Raw genomic sequence first — 20,898 nt, forward strand, 5'->3', positions numbered from 1 at the left:
CAGATTGTTTAATGTCTGGATTGATGTACTTAGTCCACTGCAGGGGCCGCACAATAGGAGATCTCTCACAACTTGGGTAATCCCTGGCTTCCCTCCAGAGAGCAGTAAGCAACTTCTAGGTGCACCACACACCAAGAACACAGCTGACTTCTCCTCATGGACAGTGTGTGCTCCTGCATCAGCGGGCACTGCCCTTCCTTCTCTGAGCAGGCAGGTGTGCTTCCATGAGGCTCTCCAGTTAGTGGCGCATACTTCAAGTAATGTCCCCTCACTGGTGGGGACTCTGGCTGGCATGCAAACCTAGCCCTGGCTACAAAGCAGTACTTCGAGAACTCTGTGAAGCACTCCCTTCCTTAGTCATGATGATCTTGGAGCAAGAAGAAGGTGGGGTGGTGTGGATTACACTTTTATACACATTTTCCGGACAGGACATGTGAATCTATCTTAGGTTCCACAACCAGTTTAGGTTGGTTCTCTTTTAAATGTCATTTTCTGGCTATTCGAAGACACAACCTTTGTGGAAAATTATGTCTCTCACAGCTGGAAGAGTTGGACTAGCTGCAAGCATGAGCATTCAAAACATGGGCTCAATGAAGTGTGAGTTCTATGTATCTGGCTGTCATCGGTCTTCCTCAAGCAGTTATCAGTGGAAGCAAAAGGGAAGGCGCTCCCTAGAAACATCCTCACCTTGAACAACAGTAATTTTAGTTGTGCCCCTAACACCCACCAAATGGCTGTCAGGAAGAATTAACCAGCAGCCCTCTGCTAGGAGGGGCATCATTGAATCTCTAAGGGAAGCCATATCTCTGTCCTCTTTCACTTCCTTGTCTGGATCTCCACCCTCCAGTTGCAGGAATGCGAGCAGAAACTTCCAATGCTGGGAAAAGCTGTTCTCATCATCCATCCTGTTCCATATTAAGACTAGGGACACCTGCAATGGATCATACTGCCCCAACAGCCAGGCTCACACAATACACAGACGTCTTACTATTTATATGTTTATCTTGCACTTTAAGTGGATGCACATTCACTCGACACTCACAAGGTTGTGATCTTAACATAACTGCAGAACGAGAGGTTCCATTAGGCTCACCTCTCCTGGTCACAAAGAGATGGGTCTGGTCACACCAAAAATTCATAAAGAACTGTCTTATGTTGCCACCATTGATGCATCCAGGACACTGACAGGCTTTAAGTACCCACTAATAGAGCATGCTTGATGCGCCCATGCAGGTCACAGAACAGGTTGTGACCCTCACATTCACTGGGACAGGTCTAGGCGTCTGCGTATATGCTAGATTAACATGACACCGGGGTGAAAGCAAAATTCAGGATACCAGTTTCACAGTCATTGGGGTACTCTGGGCAGGTAAACATGCCTGTTTACGATGTGAAGGGCGTTCTCAATCCAGCACAAGGCCACAACGCAAGACAAAATACACATTTATTTTGTAACTAGCGAGTGTGCCATAGTGGAACTGGTAATTGATTCTGTGCCTCTAAGGCATTGATAAATGGGCATTAGGAAGGCTTTAAAAAATGCTATTAGAGATTGGATAGGGATTTTAGAGAAGTTGAGCTTGGCTGACACTGGAACAATTGGTCTTTGTGTTGTGCACTTTGCGTGATTGATCTTTGTTTGGGCAACAGGGTTCATTTCCTTACTGTGGTAAGAGTTCATGACTCTGTAATGAGGATACCTTTCTATCTTGTTAACTCACTGTGTGAATGAGACCCATCAGCTCCTGAACATGCAGAATGGACCACAAGGAGAAGAAAAGGTAGGGAAGGAACTACACAGTAAAGGAAGATGTTAATACCATTCTAAGCAATTTCGAAATTTTGTGGGGACTACAATAAAATAGAATGCACTGTTAGTGGAGATATCGAAGTGCCAAAGTGGTTGTTTTTGTGAAAGTGGTAAATTACTTGAGAAAATATGGTCCGGTTGTAGTATTGAAAAGAAGGAGCATTCTCACAGGGCAAGCCCAGTGGTGGAAGGTGTCTGAGTAGGTTTGAGTGTACTTTCTCAGGTTTGATCAACATTTAACTTAACTATGTGGACAGTGGCCATCCTTTCTCGCTCGAGGACTTGAAGGTTCTTTTCTTTTGACCTTCTTTTCCTGGTTATGGACGAATGGTGGGTGTACTGCAGTTGGAGGTGAATGAGGCACAAAAAAAAACATTTGACTTACCTAGCTTTACAGTACACCAACTTATTGGCCAAGGATGAAGTGCAGCCCTAGTTCGGGTTTACAAGGCAAGACCGCCCGGACAGTGCCAGATGAAATGGGGGTAAGTGGTCCTACAACACCAGAAGTGCAATATTAAAGAGGAATGAAACAAGCTGGAGACCAACGTCTCCTCCCAGTACCACTTTACTTATCCCTGTCTGTCCATGCTTCCCAGCTGAAAGCTTGCTGGAAAATCTGAAGAAGTTATCTATTTGACGTATAGTGCAAAAAAAAAAGATCGGTGATCTAACCCATTTCACGATTACGCAAAAATTATTTTCATGACCCTTTCATTTTCTATAGGCCAATGTGATCTATTCACCATCCCCATTACTGCATATTAAAAATGTAATTATTTTATGATTGTGATAACATTTGTTCCTAAATCTCAGTTTTTTCTTTTCTTACCACAATTTTTGTATATGTTGTTGTTTCTGTGTCATTTTGTCATGCTCAAATAATGTTGTTTTTTGTTTTGATTTTGTAGGTACACAACAACAGAAGAAAGGATCCAGATAAAATTGGAATACTGGTTAAATCTTTATTCCTTTTTCTGGAAGAGGCAAGCTGACACCTTACGACATGGCTAATCGAGGAGCGTCAAGACCTAACGGGCCAAACACAGGGAATAAAATTTGCCAGTTTAAACTAGTGCTCCTGGGAGAGTCCGCAGTTGGCAAGTCAAGTCTAGTGTTGCGATTTGTGAAGGGACAGTTTCATGAATATCAAGAAAGTACTATTGGAGGTGAGCAAACACTGTGACCGTGGTGTGATACTGCAGTTGATGAAAAGCTGCTTAGCAGCGTAATAAAACCCTAGCGGACAATATAAAGGATTATTTGCTGGTCCTGTTCATCCCCAGTCAAATACTTTCAAACACGTTGAACCCGTGTTGTAATTGTAGTAAGTTCTGTGTGTAACAAAGCAGTTTTTTTTGTTTCTGTGGCCTTGGTGCATTTTTTCACCATTGCTGTATTAAACTTTGTATTGTAATATATATTTGATGTTTGTGTGAGTGGGAGTCTTCTGGTACTCCTTTTCTCATCCTAGCCTCGAAACGTTTGGCTGACGTAATCTCTTAAAAAGTGGAACTTTGAACAAGGGGGACAGATGGGTGTCACAGGGGTTTTTTTTCAAGATCATTTACTTTTATTAACGCTTTTGTTAATTGGTAAAGTACATGTTGCCCACATTTTCTATATTGAAACTAGCTATTCTGTATGTATGACTGACCCCGCTCTCCTATGCTAACTGGTCAACATTAAATGTACAACATGCAACTACTATCTCACACAACTGTACAAGGAGTTTCCTGGGCTGGTCAGTCCTGTATGAATGCTTCCATAGATGTTCTATCACTTACTCCAATGTCTGCATCTCTTCACTAATAACTTTCATGCTCTGATGGTAATCCAGTCTGAATGTTGATAACCTCACAACAGCAGCTTGGGATTAAAGTGTAAAGATGTAAAAGCCACTATGCTGCAAAATGTATACTGGATATACAACTGATATTTGTAATATCCTGCGAGTATTAAAACAAGGGTAGCTAGACTTTTTTGTCTTAGAAACTAGGTTCCTTTCTGTCACTGCAAGTATGTAAAAACAAAACTCAACTTAGAGACACTGAGTCTTTTGTGCAAGTTACTTAATTGCCACTTCATTTTCTTTCTCTTGCAGCTCTAGATTGTGTGCTAGTACTGCAGGAATTTAACAATGACACAATGTACACTATGTAAATAGATCTCACATTAAGGTCTGGTCTGTGATGAACCATAACCTGATGTATGCCTTTTGTTAAGTTGGAGAAGCCTAGGTCGGTGTTCAAGAACGCACATAGGAAATGTGAGTGGCTCTGTTTGTTCCCTGGTAAGCCCATGCTGAACGCTCCTCTTGCAAATCCTAACAAGCATTGGCATAGCCAATAGGTCTCGCCTTTGGGACCTTATAAGTGCTTAGCCATGCAACAGTTGATGTTGTTGCACCAAGGATATTGTGCTGGATAACCAAACACTTATAAGGTCCCAAAGGCGAGACCTATTGGCTATGCCAATGCTTGTTTTACTTTTGCAGTTTTATAACGTAAACTCTGCCCGAAGGTATTGGAGTGCTTTACATGAGCACCATTTACTTTACACAAGAGCATATTCCTTTTTTCATTTTTAGGCACGATGAGTTTGTCATTGGCCCAGAATCACAGGATTTTGAGCCGACACAAAGACTATAACCTGGTTCCGCAGGCACCAGTTCTGACCGTAACGCCATATCTGTGCACAAACTGTGCAACATGAATTAAAGTAAACAAACAAAAGCGCTATGACTCTGTCAACACTCCATACCACTTAATTTTTATTTCTTTTGAGTCATGTTGCACTGCAGTTGCACTGCTGTGCAACTCTTTAAAAAAAACATTAACAAAGCCAAATAAGTCCAGCAGAGTTATTTGGCTTTGTTAATATGTTTTTTAAGATGTTTCACAGCAGTAAGTGATGCAGTGTAACATTGCTTAAAGTAAACCAAAAAAAAAAAGAGCTATGTTGCGGTACACCCTGGCCGTGCCACAGCGCTTTGTTTTTATTTGGTTTGAGCCATGCGGTATAGCAGCGTGCGCTGCTGTCAATTATTTTTAAATATGTTGCACAGCGCCGGTATTTTCTCATATGCAAAACCTATTTGTTTTGCCAATGCTTTTTAACGTTTAACTCTTTGCTTTGTTTAGCGCTGTCCTTTCTATGCCTTCAAACCATGTCCTCAAGAAGTGTGCACAGAAAATATTAGTGGAAACAGTGGTGTAATTCATGGGGTGAAGTCCTCTTATCCCTTGCCTTGGGCTGTTGTGAAACTAGCTGCTTGTTTAATAGCTTTTAGGCATAGGTTGTAGCATGGTTCCAGAGCGAGCATACAGTGAGCCAGTTACAGGAAATGGTCTGCCTCCGGCGGGTGCTCCATGGCTCCTAGTTTCCTTGAATAATGGTGTTCAGTGGTCTGAGAAATGGTTTCATTCTCGTAGTACATATGTAAAAGACTTGGCTGAAGCAATTAAAATTGTGAAGATTGACCAGCCATAGTATAAACTATTGAAGTTATTTGGTCAGTAATTTGGCTTGGTCTGCTGCAACGACCACACCTGAACAGGGACCGGATTTTAGTTTAATCTATGCCCCGCCTGTGGCATCCATTCTTGAGTAGCGACCCGCCACATAGCACCACTTGTTATCAGGAGTCCATTGAATCTGCATTCCATTTGACGCAGTGAGGACGGAGGGAAGGATGCTTCTGGAGTACAGGGACTCTGAAGCGGCGAGGGCTTGTGTGAGGGAGGGAGTGAGGGATCAGACCTTGGCCGTGAGAGACTGGTGAGGAAGGGGCAAGCTTCGGGAATGGAGGGGAGAGGAGGTCCGAATCCTTCCTCTCTTACGGACGGAGTTCCCTAGAGTAAGGAGGACATCGGGGAAGAGGGGAGCTGCAGGGATGGCTGAGAGGGGAAACGGAGCCCTGGAGGCGAGAGTTCCACAGTGAGAGAGAGGATGTGGGAGACAGGAGAGAGGCGTGGCCGAGAGGAGTTTAGAGCTGTGTGTGAGGAAGCAGAGGGTCCCGAAGAGCATTGAACGGCTTAGAGGCTCTTTGACCAGACATTTCCGTAATCCTAACGGTGATGCTTTCTCGGAGTGAGGGATTAGCGGGTTTCAGGCAGAGGTTATCAACAGTGGCTAGCTAGAAGGAAGGAACATGGGATGTGCTGCCCTCCGTTAACAACAATCCCGGGAGCCGTGCGCGCGCGCGCAGTCTGTTCTTTTTCGAAACACATACTCGTGTTTGTGGCTCGCTCCCGCAAGGTGGATGCTGCCACAAGCACGAATATGGGCTTCGAAAAAGAGCAGAACAGCGAAAGGTCTTCCTATGCAGCGCATGCGCGGCGCGTAGGCGGCACCTAAAAAGTGGATCCCTCATATTGGTGTTGATGACAAAACTAGAGATGATAATGTGAAAATAAGGCTGCAAACTGGTTCATGATGGGTGTTAACTCACTGAACTAAGACCGCAGGAATCATCCTCTGGGTGTTTACCCTTCAAGATTGTATCTACTTCATCAGACCAGAACCTACCCACTTACCACCTCACCCTCTTCCTTTGGTTAGGGGTTCTACCAATTGAAATGGCTTTTGCAAAGGTAAATCCTCTTTCAAGACTTTACTTTGTAGCTCATGGTGGCTCCTCTCAAAACAACCTCTCTTCAAACATTCTTATCAGACCATACTTGGCATTTCAGCTCCCCAAACTGCTCCTTCCAGTACACGGCGTGCATCTGTCAAGTCCATTACATTAGTGCTACAGTGCACACCTGTTTTTTCATGCTTGATTAAATGTATTCAAAGCTGGAAACTGTTTAATGTGCAGCCCGGAATGCATGATCTACCCTGGTATCACGCTTTGGTTAAACATCATCCAAGTAGGGGCATAGTCTTCTTCCTTTCACAGACGCACAGCGATTCTTTCACAGGACAGTTTTTTCCTTTCCAAATTCAAAAATAATTAATCCATGTACTCCAGGACATTAAAATAACTTCATTTATTTTTGATGGTAAATCACACGTAAGACGTTGTGTTCAACCGCTTCTCATGCCACAGATATGCTAATCCAAGCCTGTATTGCAACTGGCCCTCAAGCAGCGTTTTCCCTCTAAATACATAACTATATATTACCAGGGAAGGTTAAAAGTGGTAGGGGGATGGATTTGGACAGTGGGTTCTCCAGGCAATTTTGTGGTAATATATAGCTACGTATTTAGAGGGAAAACGCTGCTTGAGGGCCAGTTGCAATACATGGCATGACTAGGGGAGGTAGTATGCGATTGGCCAGATCTTTGGCTAAAATCGTATTGTCAGCATTTATTAACAACAAGGGTCGATGTCATCTGTCTTGTCTGGGGTTTGCTGAGTTGGTTATTTTCATATCCCCTCTGAGGGATGGGGCAGGCTTTGTCATTTGAAAGGCTTTGTCATTTGAAAGGCTTTGTCATTTTGGAAGGCTTTGCCATTTGAAAGGCTTTGTCGTGAACGTCTCAATCTAGGGCTAACTGGGATGCGTGATCTTTATAGGATTGTATCAGTACCCATAGGTGTGGCAGCTTTGTCATTAGGCAAGCTTTGTATTACATTTCATTTCTTCAGCAGTGATGAGCTCATCTAGCTACCTCCTGTGTACCAGTTCTAGCAATGTGAGTGCTTTGGTGTCTTTGACACTGTCCGATCTGTCATGTCTAGTGTAGCTTTAGCACGGTATAGATCTGTGTAATAGTTGTGGAACACTGTTATTTGGCTTGGTTATTGCACCTGTGGTCCCTTTGCTGCCTTAGTTTCTTAGATCCCCGAGAGTTTCTTAGATCCCTGAGCTCACTCTGTGCTGACGTTGGAGAGCAGCTAATGTTTTGCTTGGCTTATCATCCTCTCCACAAAGCCTGGCTTTTGTTTCTTTGTTGGTTTAGCTGTTTGTCACTTCTTGATATTTATCAAGTTAGGAGGGCACCTTTGCTAGTGTTTCTTTAGTGCCTTCTGTTTCATATTTCATGTAAGGGCTTTTTACTTCTGTCTTCAGCTTTGCCAGTCGGGCCTTAATGGGTTTCAAGTCCCGGACTTCTTTGGCAATACACGCTCCCCTGATGACCAACTTGATTGCCTCCCATAGCATTGTGGGACTGTCTATTGCATGCCTGTTTAATGAGCAATATATGTCTATATTGTTGCGGATTACATATTTAAATATCCTATTTTTCTGTGTTCCACTTGAGTCTCCAGGATAATGCCCTGTGTGTCTGACCTGGGACATTCAATTCAAGGACCAACGGTGAATGATCTGATAAGGTCCTGAGTAGGTGTTTGACTCGTGCCGTCCATGGGCTGGCATCAGCTGATATAAGCCAGTAGTCCAGTCTGGACTAGGAACCTCAGGCTACGGACATAAGTGGTACAAAAGGGGGTGGTGATGGACGGGGCATCAGAACCAATCAAACACTCACACCCAGTCAACAGATCTGGGTTTGATCCATCACCGTTCTTTAGCCCACTCTGCCACCCCAGTTCAGACAGGCCATATGCAAATCAGTCTGACCCTGTGCCTCATGGGAACAGTCCAGCCCGAACTGGCAAGCCATGCCTTCCCTGGACCGGAAACAAGCTTCCTAGGACCGGTTTCTGGCATTTCAGCCGTCTTCAGCCAGGCTTGCTTGAATCCAGTGGCAAAGTGAGCAAGGGACTCACGTCTGAGCATACCCTGCCAACTTATGGCGAACAAAGCGGTACAAAAGGGGGTGGTGATGGACATAAAAGTGCCTTGAAGGAATGAATGTTGTACTTATAAAGGGCGCTGCCACTCTCAAAGGAGCATCCTGACTCTAAGCGGTAGTTGAATTTGGCTGCATACACTTAGTCAATCTTGTGGGAGAATGCATCGGAGAATTAGTGAATAGCATAAAGTTTCAGAGATGCCAAACAGTAATGTCTTGAGCTGCAGTTTGAAAATCCTTTCTCAATCAATAGATCTTAACTCCCTAGGGAGCTAATTCCGAGCCCTAGTGCCCAGAAATGTAAAAGATTTTCCTGCTTGAGTTTAAGTCTGTACGTAGGGGTTTTGAGTGGTTGGCTTGTGAGGACCTAAGAGGCCGTGTTGTCATGTAATGAATGACTCTTGAAATTAAGTATTTTGGTCCGGCCCTCAAAAAGCTCTGAAGATGAATAAAATAGTTTTTAAAAAGAAGCCTTTTATTTACTGACATCAATTGTTGTACTTTCAGGGCTGCTGAGGCGCAACAAGAGAGTTTGAGTACCAGTCTGGCCGCAGAGTGTTGCACTACCTGGAGTTTCTGCAGGATTTGTTTTGAAGATCCTGTTTTCAGACTATTGAAGTAGTCCATTCTAGATGTTATCAAGGCAAAAGTTAGTTAGTGGAAGGTATTACCATTCTATTCTTTTATGAGGCTGAAGCAGGTTCCAGCTACTGCCATAGCTTGTGGGCGAAAAGACATTAGGGCATAAAAATTTACACCAAGGTTCTTCAAGACCTGGACCGAAGGAGGTGGTGAAGGGGTATCATTGGGCCACCAAAGGGCCGGGGCAAAGGAGTTGGAAGCAAAATCTCGGTTTTATCGATATTGCACTTGAGATGGTTAGTGTGCATCCACAGGATAACTTCTGTTAAACTGTTTTTTTAGTTGATCTTGGAACCAATGGAGTCTTTATCCAACAACGGGATTAACTGAGTGTCGTCGGCATTAGGTGTAAATTCAATACCAAAAGAGGTGGTCAACAAGATCAAAGGGGCCGTGTAGATGTTTGATAATGCGGGGCTAAGCGCAGAGCCCTGAGGTACTCCTGATGTGACTAGCTTTTCTGAAGATAAAGATTTCTAGCATAACCGTCTGTCTGCGATCTGAGAGGAAGGTTTAGGTTTTATCCAGGCCAGCCCCTGATGGGAGATCCCACAGTCCTCGAGTCGTTGCAGCAGAATGTCGTGGGACATGGTATCAAATGCAGCTGATAGATCTAATAAGTTCAGCACTGCATTTTTCCCTGCATCAAGTGTTAATTTGAGCGTATCTGCATCTTCCAACAGTGCTGAGAGTCTTTGATGGTAACCAGCCCGCCATGGGTGTAGGGTGTTTGCCTCCTCCAGAAACCCCGTTAGCTGGTCATTGACCAACTTTTCAGTGATTTTGCTTAGAACAGGAAGTAATGAGATTGGTCAATGGTTTGAGAGGGTTGTGGGGTCAACAAGTTGTTTTTTCTGTAGAGGTTTAACCGCTGCTAATTTCCAATCGGATGGGCCTATAGCCTTGGCCATTGAGGAATTCACAATTTTATTGATGACCGGATTTGCACACCCTATAACTAACTATATGAAGCAGACTGGGAGAGCAAGGATCATGGGGGGAATCCTGATTGTTGGGTGTAGGAGGCGCCACATTTCCACTAGAGTATCTGTCAAAATGTCCTGTATTTGTTTTGCTGCCACTGCATGTAGCCCGCTGCTTTCACATGACCTGTCGTTGTCTAGGTGTAGTATGACATTACTCACCATCCCAAAGAAGCGTCCCTGTATTGTATCTCAGTGTGCTAGCCTATAGTTTGCTAAAGAAGGTTGGTGTTTCTGTATTGGGGCCATATGTACACTATTGTAATGGGTTGTGCATAGATGAGCTCATGGAATATGACGTAGAGAGGGACTATGCCTGCTGTGTCCTTCTCAAGAAGAAGTTGCCTCCAAGAACCAAGTCAAGCAAAGAGTACTCCAGTGCCCACCTGACTGGCCTCCTGTTCGCAGCTGAGAGACGCAACCGTTAAAGAAGCCTGCTGGGGTAAGTTGGTAGCCAAAGTTTTCATGTTGGTACCACCCCTGCCGTGCAGTACCGACGACCAAGGCCCAAAATACAGAGTTGCACCCAAGTTCGCTGAGCCTCGGAGTGCCCTTGGAGAGTTGCTGGAACCCTCCGAAGGGAAGGTAGCAAACTAGGAATGATTGGCCTGTGACGGTGACAACGGACGACTGGTAATCCAGAGGCAACTGGACTACGGCCAGACCGGAGAGGACCTTGTGGGACGGTGACCCTGCGACTAGGACCCCATCACAATCTTCATGGACCAAGGAGCCCCTGCAGCAAGACCCATCCTTAGAGCATCTTCAGCATCCTTTAGCCCTTGCATCAGGACCACTCCAGAGGAATCCTTTGCATCGCAGCTAAAGTGTCTGGAACTACTGAAGGACTGCTTATGTGAAGGTAACTGTTCTTGAGGAATTTGCTGGTCCCCCTGCCGAAGTTGGTCCCCCCAAGTCCTCCTGCATTGACACTTGCCTAAGTTTTCTTTGAAAAAGTTTCTAAATGTCTAATTCATTGACTTTGCTAAGGCTTGTTCACGATTGAGTAAAATTGCTTTGATTTATTATTGCTTGTAAAATGTATATGTCCGGAACCCTAGGGTAGATCTTTTTCATTCTAGTGTCTAAATTCTTTTAAAAATGCAGTCTATTTTTATAAATTGTTGTTGGATTTCTTGAGTACGTGTTATTTTCTTCTTCAGTTATTTTTGGTGCTGTTTAAATGCTTAACACTTGTTCCTCTGTGTAAGCCTCGCTGCTAAGTGCCACAGCTACCCTATCACACTTTGCAAGGTGTGCTTCAGCAATTATGAAGTGTGACCTTGCCACAAGCTGCATAGCAGATAATCATTTGTTCCAACTGTTTCAGTGGCTTAAGGTAGCTGCCATTCTATAGAAGTCACACTGAGCATGTATCAATCAGCACCTCCACTCCTGTGTGCTCTTCTAGCACGGATGGGCTTCACATGCCATAAATTGGGAGCTGCATACCTGAGGGCACTGCACTGGATTCATACCTGGTGTTTAAGGCAGTCTTACTTTACAAATGATGTCCTTTTTTTGCTACCACTATCCCAGCTGGAAGTGGCACTGTTGCTCTTCTTTCACATCTAGCTGTACCATTTTGAATTCCAAACTCAGCTGACAATTAGATGGAGGATGGTGTGCTATATCTGTGGTAGTCTCTACCTCTTGTCATGCATATTCGGTCATTCGTATGTCCAACGTTTTTCTAAATTACTACCAACTATTTGACTTGTCCTTTAAAAAATATTTCTTCATCCTAGAGACTCTGAAGTGTAGAAACACAATAACTATTGGTGGGGTGAGGCTTGGAGTATGCCATTGGCACCTGGAATGTGGCTAATTTGCATTGTGCTGTTATGGTTTGATGGGTTGGTGTCCTATCCTCACCTTCGGGCTCTCTTATAGACACAAACCAATTCCACGCCAAGGCTTAAAAAGATGGTTTCCATTGTTCATTCTGATTTTTGAATGTGTAATGTTTTTATTTAGCACTAGTACAGAGTTTAAATGTAATGCTTCCTTGTTATTTTCAGCGGCCTTTCTTACCCAGACGGTTTGTCTCGATGACACCACAGTAAAGTTTGAGATTTGGGACACAGCTGGTCAGGAGCGCTACCACAGCCTTGCACCTATGTACTACAGAGGAGCCCAGGCGGCGATAGTTGTGTATGACATTACCAATGAGGTGAGTGAGTGTGTTTGTGTACCAAGGTGCTTGTTCTGTTGGATCCATGGACATGGAATGAATTGATTTGAGGCACAGCCGGCCAGGATCGCTCCCATAGCCGTACGTCAAGGTACAAAGGAGCCCAGGTGGCAATAGTTGTGTATGGCCTTACCAATGTGGTAAGCTGGGTGAGTTTGTGTAGCAGGCTGCTTGTTCTGGTGGGAGTCATGGATATGTGGATGAATTGTTCTCCATAGAACAAGCCACTCACCCTTTCTTTCACTAAAAACCTGGGCTTCTGTGTGTGCTTATGTTCTAGTTTTGTCAGAAAAAGGAGTAGCTGTTAATCCATAAGATATGTATTGATAAACCTAAGGGAACATCCCGTCACTGTTGCATCTCAGCGTTGACTGTTCAAATTCTACCTCCTTAATACTCTGTGGCATGAACATGTAAACTCATCTACTTTGTGCCCAGATCCACCTGTCCTGTTTCTCTCCATTACTCTGCTTCTGGTTCCCTTATTGCTGCAGAAAGGTCCAGATCATCCTGGTGGTATTTTTAAAACTCACTTGGAGTCCCCTCGCTGGGGTGTTAGGCCCTTAGAACTTGGGACGTGGGTGTCAGGTGCACAGTGGTGAGGACTCACGGATGCGGCTAGATCTGGAGCCCTGACTTAGGTTGGTGTTGGATAAATCCGGTGTCTACAGGAGGTAGGAGTTCTTAGTGAAGACAGGGCAGGTCTCTGGCATCCTTGGAGGCTGCTGTCTGCAGGACATACCGGGTTCAGCTTGCAGGGGTTCAGAGCAGGAGACAGGCCAGTAGGGCTGGGCCCAAAGCAGTTGTCCTCCTCCTCTTCTGAAGCACGGCTCTTCGGTCCTCCTTCTTGTCACGTCTAATTTATAAAGGTACATTTCAGGGGTGCCCCTAAATACTAGATTTAGGGGGCGTTACAGAGGTGTGCAGGTTGGGACCAATAGGTACCTTCCCTTCGGTGTCTACACACCCTAGAATGCTGGCCGCCAGTGGGAGTGGGTAAAAGCCTCTTCCTGATTGGAGGGGTCCCCCCATCTCCAAGATGGCGGCGACTGAGATGTGTGCTCCACCTCGCCTTCCCCACCTGAGGGGTGCGTCTGGCAAAGGTGAGCACACCTCCCTTCCCGGCTAGGTTTTCGCGTTAGTTCTAGTGCCCAAAATGAGGGACAGAACCTGTGGGAGCCAGTTGCTGATAACAGCAAAAGCCTGGGGGTAGCTAACGAAGGCAGGAGGCCTTTGAGGCTCCCTCTTTAAGCACCCTGCCCATCCTCGAGGAGGAGGCATGACACCTCTGCCCAGTATGTGCTTTGTTCCTGGGCCCAGAGAGCAGAGGGCTCTCTACCCATGGGTCCAGGAACCTGTATGGTGGTGGCAGATGGCTGGGAGCTTGTCAGGAACTACACCAGAGTCTGCGTGCATTTTTCATTAAATCCAATACTGGCATCAGTGTGGGTTTAATGTGCTGGGACGTTTGATAACAAACTTCCCAGACTTTAGTAAAGCCATTATGGAGCTGTGAAGTTGGTGTTGACAAACTCCCAGTTCATGTACTCAAAATGGCCTCACTGCACTTAGTGTCTGTGAATGGCACAGGCACTGTAGGGGCATAGTGCTCATGCAGCTATGCCCTCACCTGGACATGGTGCACCCTGCCTTTAGGGCTGGAAGGCCTGCTAGAGGGGTGACTTACCCATGCCTCAGGTAGTGTTATGTAGGCATGGTACACAGGGGACACTAAATACAACTTTATTGACCTATTCTCTGGTAATCAACCAGCACAGCAACCGCTTGTCAAAGGGGCAACATCTCCAGCCAGTTAATTAGATCATTATAAGCATGGAACATTTTTCCATGTGTAGGACCTTTCATGTTGGTCAATTTATTGGAAGTGTGTCAGTTGCTACAGTCATTTTACAGGTGGACTCATTTGTGACCTGTGATCTCTAACTTTTGACCCAACATTTGTTGCCTAAAATTCCAGGTGCCGCAACAAATCAGGTTGAAATATAATCGAGAATTCCTTGAGAATTGTTTGTCTGCCTTTGGAGTGGAATGGCTAATACTCTGCTGAAGTGATCATGTCACACACCTTGGGTTGATATACTGACTTGATAATGGCAGTTGCCATTGTGTATTTGGGAACAAACAGGAAAATAGTTGTGGCATGACGAACTGGAGTCAGTGGTACTGTGGAATCCACAGGCAGATGTATCCATCAGAAACTTTCCGTTACGATAGCTAGGAAATGTTTCATTCTATGTAATACACCACAGGAAAAAACCATGGTTCAAAGTATTGTGGCCTGCTCTAAAGCAGTCTTGCCCTGGTGGAAGAGGCATTGTCACATCCATTAAACATCAAATTTAGGATTTAACAGCGTTTTTTTTTTTATTTAGTTATTTTTAACTAGTCAGTCATATACTTTTATTTGATAAAATTAATATCACAAAAAGAGACAAATACAGAAAATTACATCAAAAAACAGGTTAAAAGTGGAAACGGATATAACACCAAAAATTCAGTTAATTGACATTATATAAGGCAAAAAACAGGGACCTAAGACACATTCCCCACAAATTCATACTGGGGTATACACTAAAAATTCCATACAGTTAAAATCATTAATAAATATTAGACTAAAAATCAGATTAAAAGTCATAACCATCTAATAAAATCGGAATAAAAACCACAGCGTCATACCAGATCAGAGTACAACATGTCCTGGGCCAGCTTTTTTTTTATATCTTGTTATTAATACGAATAGCAGCAACTAAGAAATTAGCAACATGGAAAATTGTCCGGACATTACTCAGTAATTGTAAATATACAAGTGCTGGTCTAACCTGAGCAAACCCTAGTTCCTTAAGCAACGGTACTAAATACCTTTTCCTAAAGTCTGAGTAAAATCTGCAAAACATAACAAAATGTAAAGTATCTTGTGACGATAAATTATCACACTTGCAGGGCTCAGCTTTATCCGGAACACCCCATTTAGGGAAATCTCCCAAAGAAAAATGAATTAAGTTAAATCGAAATCTGATTAACAGAAAACGATGAAAGGGGCGTGTTACCAGCTTCAGGTAGGGTTCCAGACCAGGTAAACTCACTAACCCAAAGTGTAGTCTAACTAAAGGTTTTTTCAACTCTAATTCTTCTCTTTCTGCAAGTTGAAAGTTTACCATGGCAGTTTTTATCAAATCCAGGTCTGCTTTCTTAATTGTATCTGGGGCCGAAAAAATCTCTGGCCGGCCAAGTTTTTTAAGAGTTAATTCAATGTATGCTAGCCACGGGATTTTACTGGCCATATCTAGAGCCAGACAATCTTTTAAAATCATATGGTTCAAAGATATCTCATCATTGAGCCAGGTCTTGAGCCAACATATTATCGGGGCCATTTTCACTTTGTCTAAAACATAATCCAGCCCGTCTCCACGTGTATTGAAAAAGTAGGGGTTGACTGTGGCACGGATAATAGGGTTCTTAGAAATGCATTTTCCACCACTTGGATCTGCTGGTTTTCAGTAACATACCCCCAGATCTCAGAACCATAAGTGGCTATTGCAAGTCATTTTGCCTTGTAAACTTTTAAGATAGCTTCCATGGGTCTGGCACCTAGGCGTTTTGAAAAACCCATAAGGGCTAAAGTGGATCTTGCGAATACATTTCTTTTAAGTTTCATTTGTGGGCCCCAGGACCCCTTCTCATCAAATAAGAGACCTAAATATGTAAAAACAGGGACCCTACTAACCTCATCTTTGCCACAAAAAAAAGTCATTGTATTTTTCTTTTTTCTTTGTTCCCCTACTATCATTACGTGGGATTTCTTGGCGTTTATCTTTAGATCAAGTGAATCCATAAATGTATCAAACTTCATTAATAATTTATTTAGCCCAATTCCTGTGCCTGCCAGTAGAACCGCGTCGTCTGCATAAAGGAGAACTGGAATGGTAGTGTCTCCTACTCTCGGGACATCTAACGAGGCTCCCTTCAAGGCAGGTTCTAAGGCATTAATATATAATGTAAAAAGCAGGGTTGCCAAAATGCACCCCTGCCTAACTCCTCTTTCTGATTTAAAGTACCTTGTGCATCTTCCATCTTGGGTAACTCGTATAGAGGCGATCAAACCACAGTGGAGGTCGGCGAGAAATTTAACTAAAACACGGTCGATCCCCATATCAATTAAAATTTGCCACAGCTTAGTCCTATTGACTAGATCAAAAGCTGTTGATAGGTCCATGAATCCCAGGTAGAGGGAACCCTTTTTAGCAACAGTATACTTACTGATAAGGAGCTGTAAATTAAGACATTGATTTAATGTGCTCCTTTTTGCTCTAAATCCATATTGTACATTAGAAAGGATCCCCCTTCCCTCAAAATGATCTGTCAGTCTGGCTAATATTACTCTGCCTAAGATCTTCACAGCAGAGTCTATCAAGGAGATGGGCCTATAACAGGCTGGATCATCTCTTTGGCCTTTTTTAAATACCGGGATGATAATGGATTTTGACTAAGATACGGGCAATATATTTGAACCTGAGGCATTAAAAATGTTAGTCAGTATTTTTGCCCAGAATCTAGGATAACTTTTATAGAGGTCCGCCGGGACCCCATCTGGGCCTGGCGCCTTATTAATCATGGTCTCCGTTATTGCTTTAAATACTTCACTCTCCTGGAAGACCACTACTGACGGTAATTCCAAGTTAGAGATATATTCTTGTGGACTCTCAGCCCCCTGACTGCCATATATTTTCTCAAAATGGGCAGTCCATTGCTCATCTTGGATATTACAATCAAGACATGAATTATCCTCACTGGAGAAGTAAGGATCATTAATAGTTTGCCTACATTTTCCACTATCCCTCAGGACCTCCGGGGACAAAAGTTTGTCCCATGCCTCGTCTTTGATCTGATTTTTTTATTATCTGAATGGCTTGTTTGTAAGATTTCCTTAGCCCCCTAATTTGCTCCCTTTTTCTGGGGCTCTGCTTTAATGCTTTTAGGAGGGCAGACTGTGCCCTAGTACATTCTTTGTTAAACCATCTTTTCCCTCTGATAGTTGATTCGGGGTGTATTTGCCTCGTCAACTTACTTCTGATTTGCTTACAGATAGTTTCAAAAGCTTCTATGATCAGTGTGTTTGACGCGTCAGGGTCCAAACAGATATTAACTTCCTTCTCTGTGTTGGACAAAACTTCCCCTCCAAAAGTTTCTGGGATCACTTTAGACCATTTCAATCTCCTTCCTTGGTCCGTTGATGTCACCTCTCGACTGATGGCCTTATGCTCAGACACTGTGAGTGTTAGTTGTGCCCCCTGGGCCAATTCTAAAATTACAGGGTTATGATCACTAAAAGCAGAGAACCCCACCTTATAAGAAATGACACTACTTAGGACTACAGCGGTCATAAAAATATAGTCTATAATTGTACCGATGGCCGAACCCTTAAAGGTAGCTTTCCTCTGGCCTCTCTTAATACAACCCGATTCATAAAGATTTGTAGTGGCCAGAAGTTTCTCGAGGGTCTCCCCTTGCTCTGTATGTTCGAAGTGTACCGGAGCAGAGTATGGGGGACCATCTAGGTGGTCAAAGATACAATTTTGTCCGCAAGGGTGAATGTTAAAGTCGCCCATGACAATAACCTCAGCCCACGGATTATGTGCTTGATAGGCAATTAAAAAGTCCTCTAGGCGGAATAAAAATTGATTGGCGCAGTGACTATTGGGAGAATTATAAAAGTTAACCAGTAATAATTTCCCGAAATGTGGACGAGAACTCCACAGCCAAACAATTGTGGCAACTCGCTTCAATCTGTTTTAATGAACCATTCACATTTAGGGAAAAAAACATTAACAACCCACCCTGTGCTCTGCCGTAGTGTGCCTGTTTGGCAGGAATAAAAAAATGTGTATACCCATCTATATAAAAATTATGATCTGTGCCCCATGTTTCCTGAAATGCAAAAATGTCCTAAGACTTTATCTCTTCCAGCCAAATCTTGTCCTTACATTTGCTTCTCAACCCCGCAATATTCCAACTCAGAATTTTACAGGTAGATGTCTGGGGAACAATATTGACCACTGAATTGTCTATAGCAATAGCAGTGTGTACTGTGGCCACCTCTGCCACACTAGGGGCTGTTAGCTTCCCCCTGACCAAGATTACCCCCTTGAAGTCAGTCGCAGTCTTCCAGACCAGAGAGCGCTTCAAACCTATTGTACAACTCTAAGTTATCCCCCGACCTCCGCTCCTTTTGTCCTCCATAATACTGGATACTACCCCTATCAGGAGGCACTACTGCATAAAAATAGGATCGGGGGAGGGGATGAATAGTTGAGACTAGATCGTTTTGGAACCAGTCACAAATATATTCCACCGTCCTCCGGTCCCTAAAATTGACAATTATGCAATCCCCCCCCCCTACTGTCTTTGGTTTATTCCCCACCCAGCCCACTCTTCTGGTGTGGAGAAGTTCAGCAGAAACATGTAATGGAAGGGTGCGATTCTTGTTGAGCCAGTGGATACACTTGTTCTTCAGCTCCTGGTATGATTCCCTCTTGCCCTGACCTAATGAGGGCACCCCTGCCAGGACCACTACATAGGGTACTGACTCCGGGGGAAGCTGAATGGTGGGTAACAGAGCTTCGCTATAGTCCCTAGTCTTTGTGGGTGGAGCCGCTTTGTGTTTAACGGCCATTCCGGACTCTTTGTGGCAGCAAACCCCCTTCACCCGAGTGCGCTACCATTAATGGATTATTAGAAACAGATTCCAATAGATTTACCAGGGGTGCTACCAAGTTACCACTTGGAGCTATCTTACGGGGGGCAGAGGGTGGTAATTCAACCCCCTGAGTTATATTAGACCCCACTCCCCCCCTCCCAGCGTGATTGTTACCTGACTCTATAACTTGTTTCCCTTCCCTGCCTCAAGTAGAAACTAGCAATAGTTCGAGACATAGAGTCAATTGAGTCCAACCGTTCACTAAAAGGTGCCCAGGACTTCTTAATCAAGTGTTCCATTTTTATCCAAAAAGATGGGCCCATTTCATTTGAAATGCTCTGATCATCAAAGGGGGCATTGGATATATCTTCACTGGCATGGCAAGTACTTCCGGGTTGGATTATAGGCTTGTTGGCGGGGTGAGCTCTACTAGTTTTTTTGTTCTTTCCAGGGGACTGAACTTTATTATTAATACGGCTCCGTTTTGATGGGAGACCCTGATCACCTTTAGAGGGCACCGCCCTGGAACCAGTGGTGGACCGAGTTTTAATTTTATCATGACGTGTGCCTCCTGTCACAGCAGGGGTAAGTATATCTATGGACTTTGCCGGTCCTGGAGGCTCACTGGACATAGGTCTTACTGATTCAGGGCGCCCTGGTGATCCCTGCTCCCCCGCCTCCTCAGCGGGTGACAATAAAACCAAAGAGTCTTGAGTCTTATTCCGGGGTAAATCCGGGGATCGAGCTTCGGCTAACCTGCCCATGGAAGATCTTTTCTCAAAGGCAATGTCAAGGGATAGTCTCTTTTCTGTGAGTTCAATATCCTTGGCAAGAGCAGAGGACACTCTAACTAAAAAACTATCCAGGGTGCCCATTAATGCTCCTCCTGTACGCTTTCTCATATCTTTTACAGGGCAGATTGGTGGTGACGCAGACATAGTATATGTAAGTAGTGGCCAACCTAGCATCAACAGATGGTGTACAAACGGGAAATTGTTAGATCCACAAACTGACCTTTATCTTGATTGAAGCGTGAAAGAGACCGGGCCCGTCCCGGCCTTGTCCGGTCTAGAACGGGCTAAAACGGGCCCGCCCGGCGCGTCCCGCGAAGCGGGCCTCAGCGTAACTTATAGGCGCCTCCTGGCGCTGGCGCTGCGTCTGAATAGCGCGCCGCCGGGAATTGGAGGCCCGGGGCGGCGACGCGAAGGATTGGACTCGATGGCGCTTGCACGTTACTGTTACCCCTTGACTCTTGGCGGTGGCGGCGTGGACCGTGATTCAGGTAGGTAAGTTTCAATTCCCCCCCGCTCCGCCGGCCTCAGCGTAACTTATAGGCGCCTCCCGGCGCTGCGTCTGAATAGCGCGCCGCCGCTGGGGCAGCCGGGAATTGGAGTCCCGGGGCGGTGACGCGAAGGATTGGACTCGATGGCGCTTGCTGGCGCTTGCAGGTTACTGGTACCCCTTGACTCTTGGCGGTGGTGGCGTGGACCGTGATTCAGGTAGGTAAGTTTACATTTTTAACTAGATGGGATCCTTACCATGAGTTGGTAATGATTTCACTCTGTACCACCAAAATGAATAGGGGGAAAATATTATGAAGATACCAAGGTAGATTTTTGTTAGTCAAAATATCCTGTATATTATCATGGACTGGCTTGTTGAAAATTTGTCAATTATCAGGTAGAGGCTGTTAAAAGTTCCAACAATCCAAGACAGCAACATACTCAGGTTTGTGTAAAGTATTATAAGTCAATTTATACTTTTCCCAGAAGGAGAGAAACTTTTCCCTTTTCTGCGTTATAAGGAACTTCTACTCCATTATTTTTACTTTATTTTGCTCAAATTG

General features: G+C 44.4%; 1 protein-coding gene across 1 annotated transcript in view; it reads left to right on the forward strand.

Annotated features, from left to right (window-relative positions):
- Positions 1–20,898, forward strand: part of RAB5A (RAB5A, member RAS oncogene family) — a 105,371-nt gene that overhangs the window by 32,651 nt on the left and 51,822 nt on the right. Inside the window, exons 2-3 of the mRNA XM_085630458.1 lie at positions 2,722–2,979; positions 12,165–12,316. Of these exons, the coding sequence (XP_085486584.1) occupies positions 2,817–2,979; positions 12,165–12,316 (315 nt within the window). The 5' untranslated portion in view covers positions 2,722–2,816. The remainder of the gene's footprint in view (positions 1–2,721; positions 2,980–12,164; positions 12,317–20,898) is intronic.

Source organism: Triturus cristatus, chromosome 10 (genome assembly GCF_964204655.1).
Source record: "Triturus cristatus chromosome 10, aTriCri1.1, whole genome shotgun sequence".
Taxonomy (NCBI): Eukaryota; Metazoa; Chordata; class Amphibia; order Caudata; family Salamandridae; genus Triturus; species Triturus cristatus.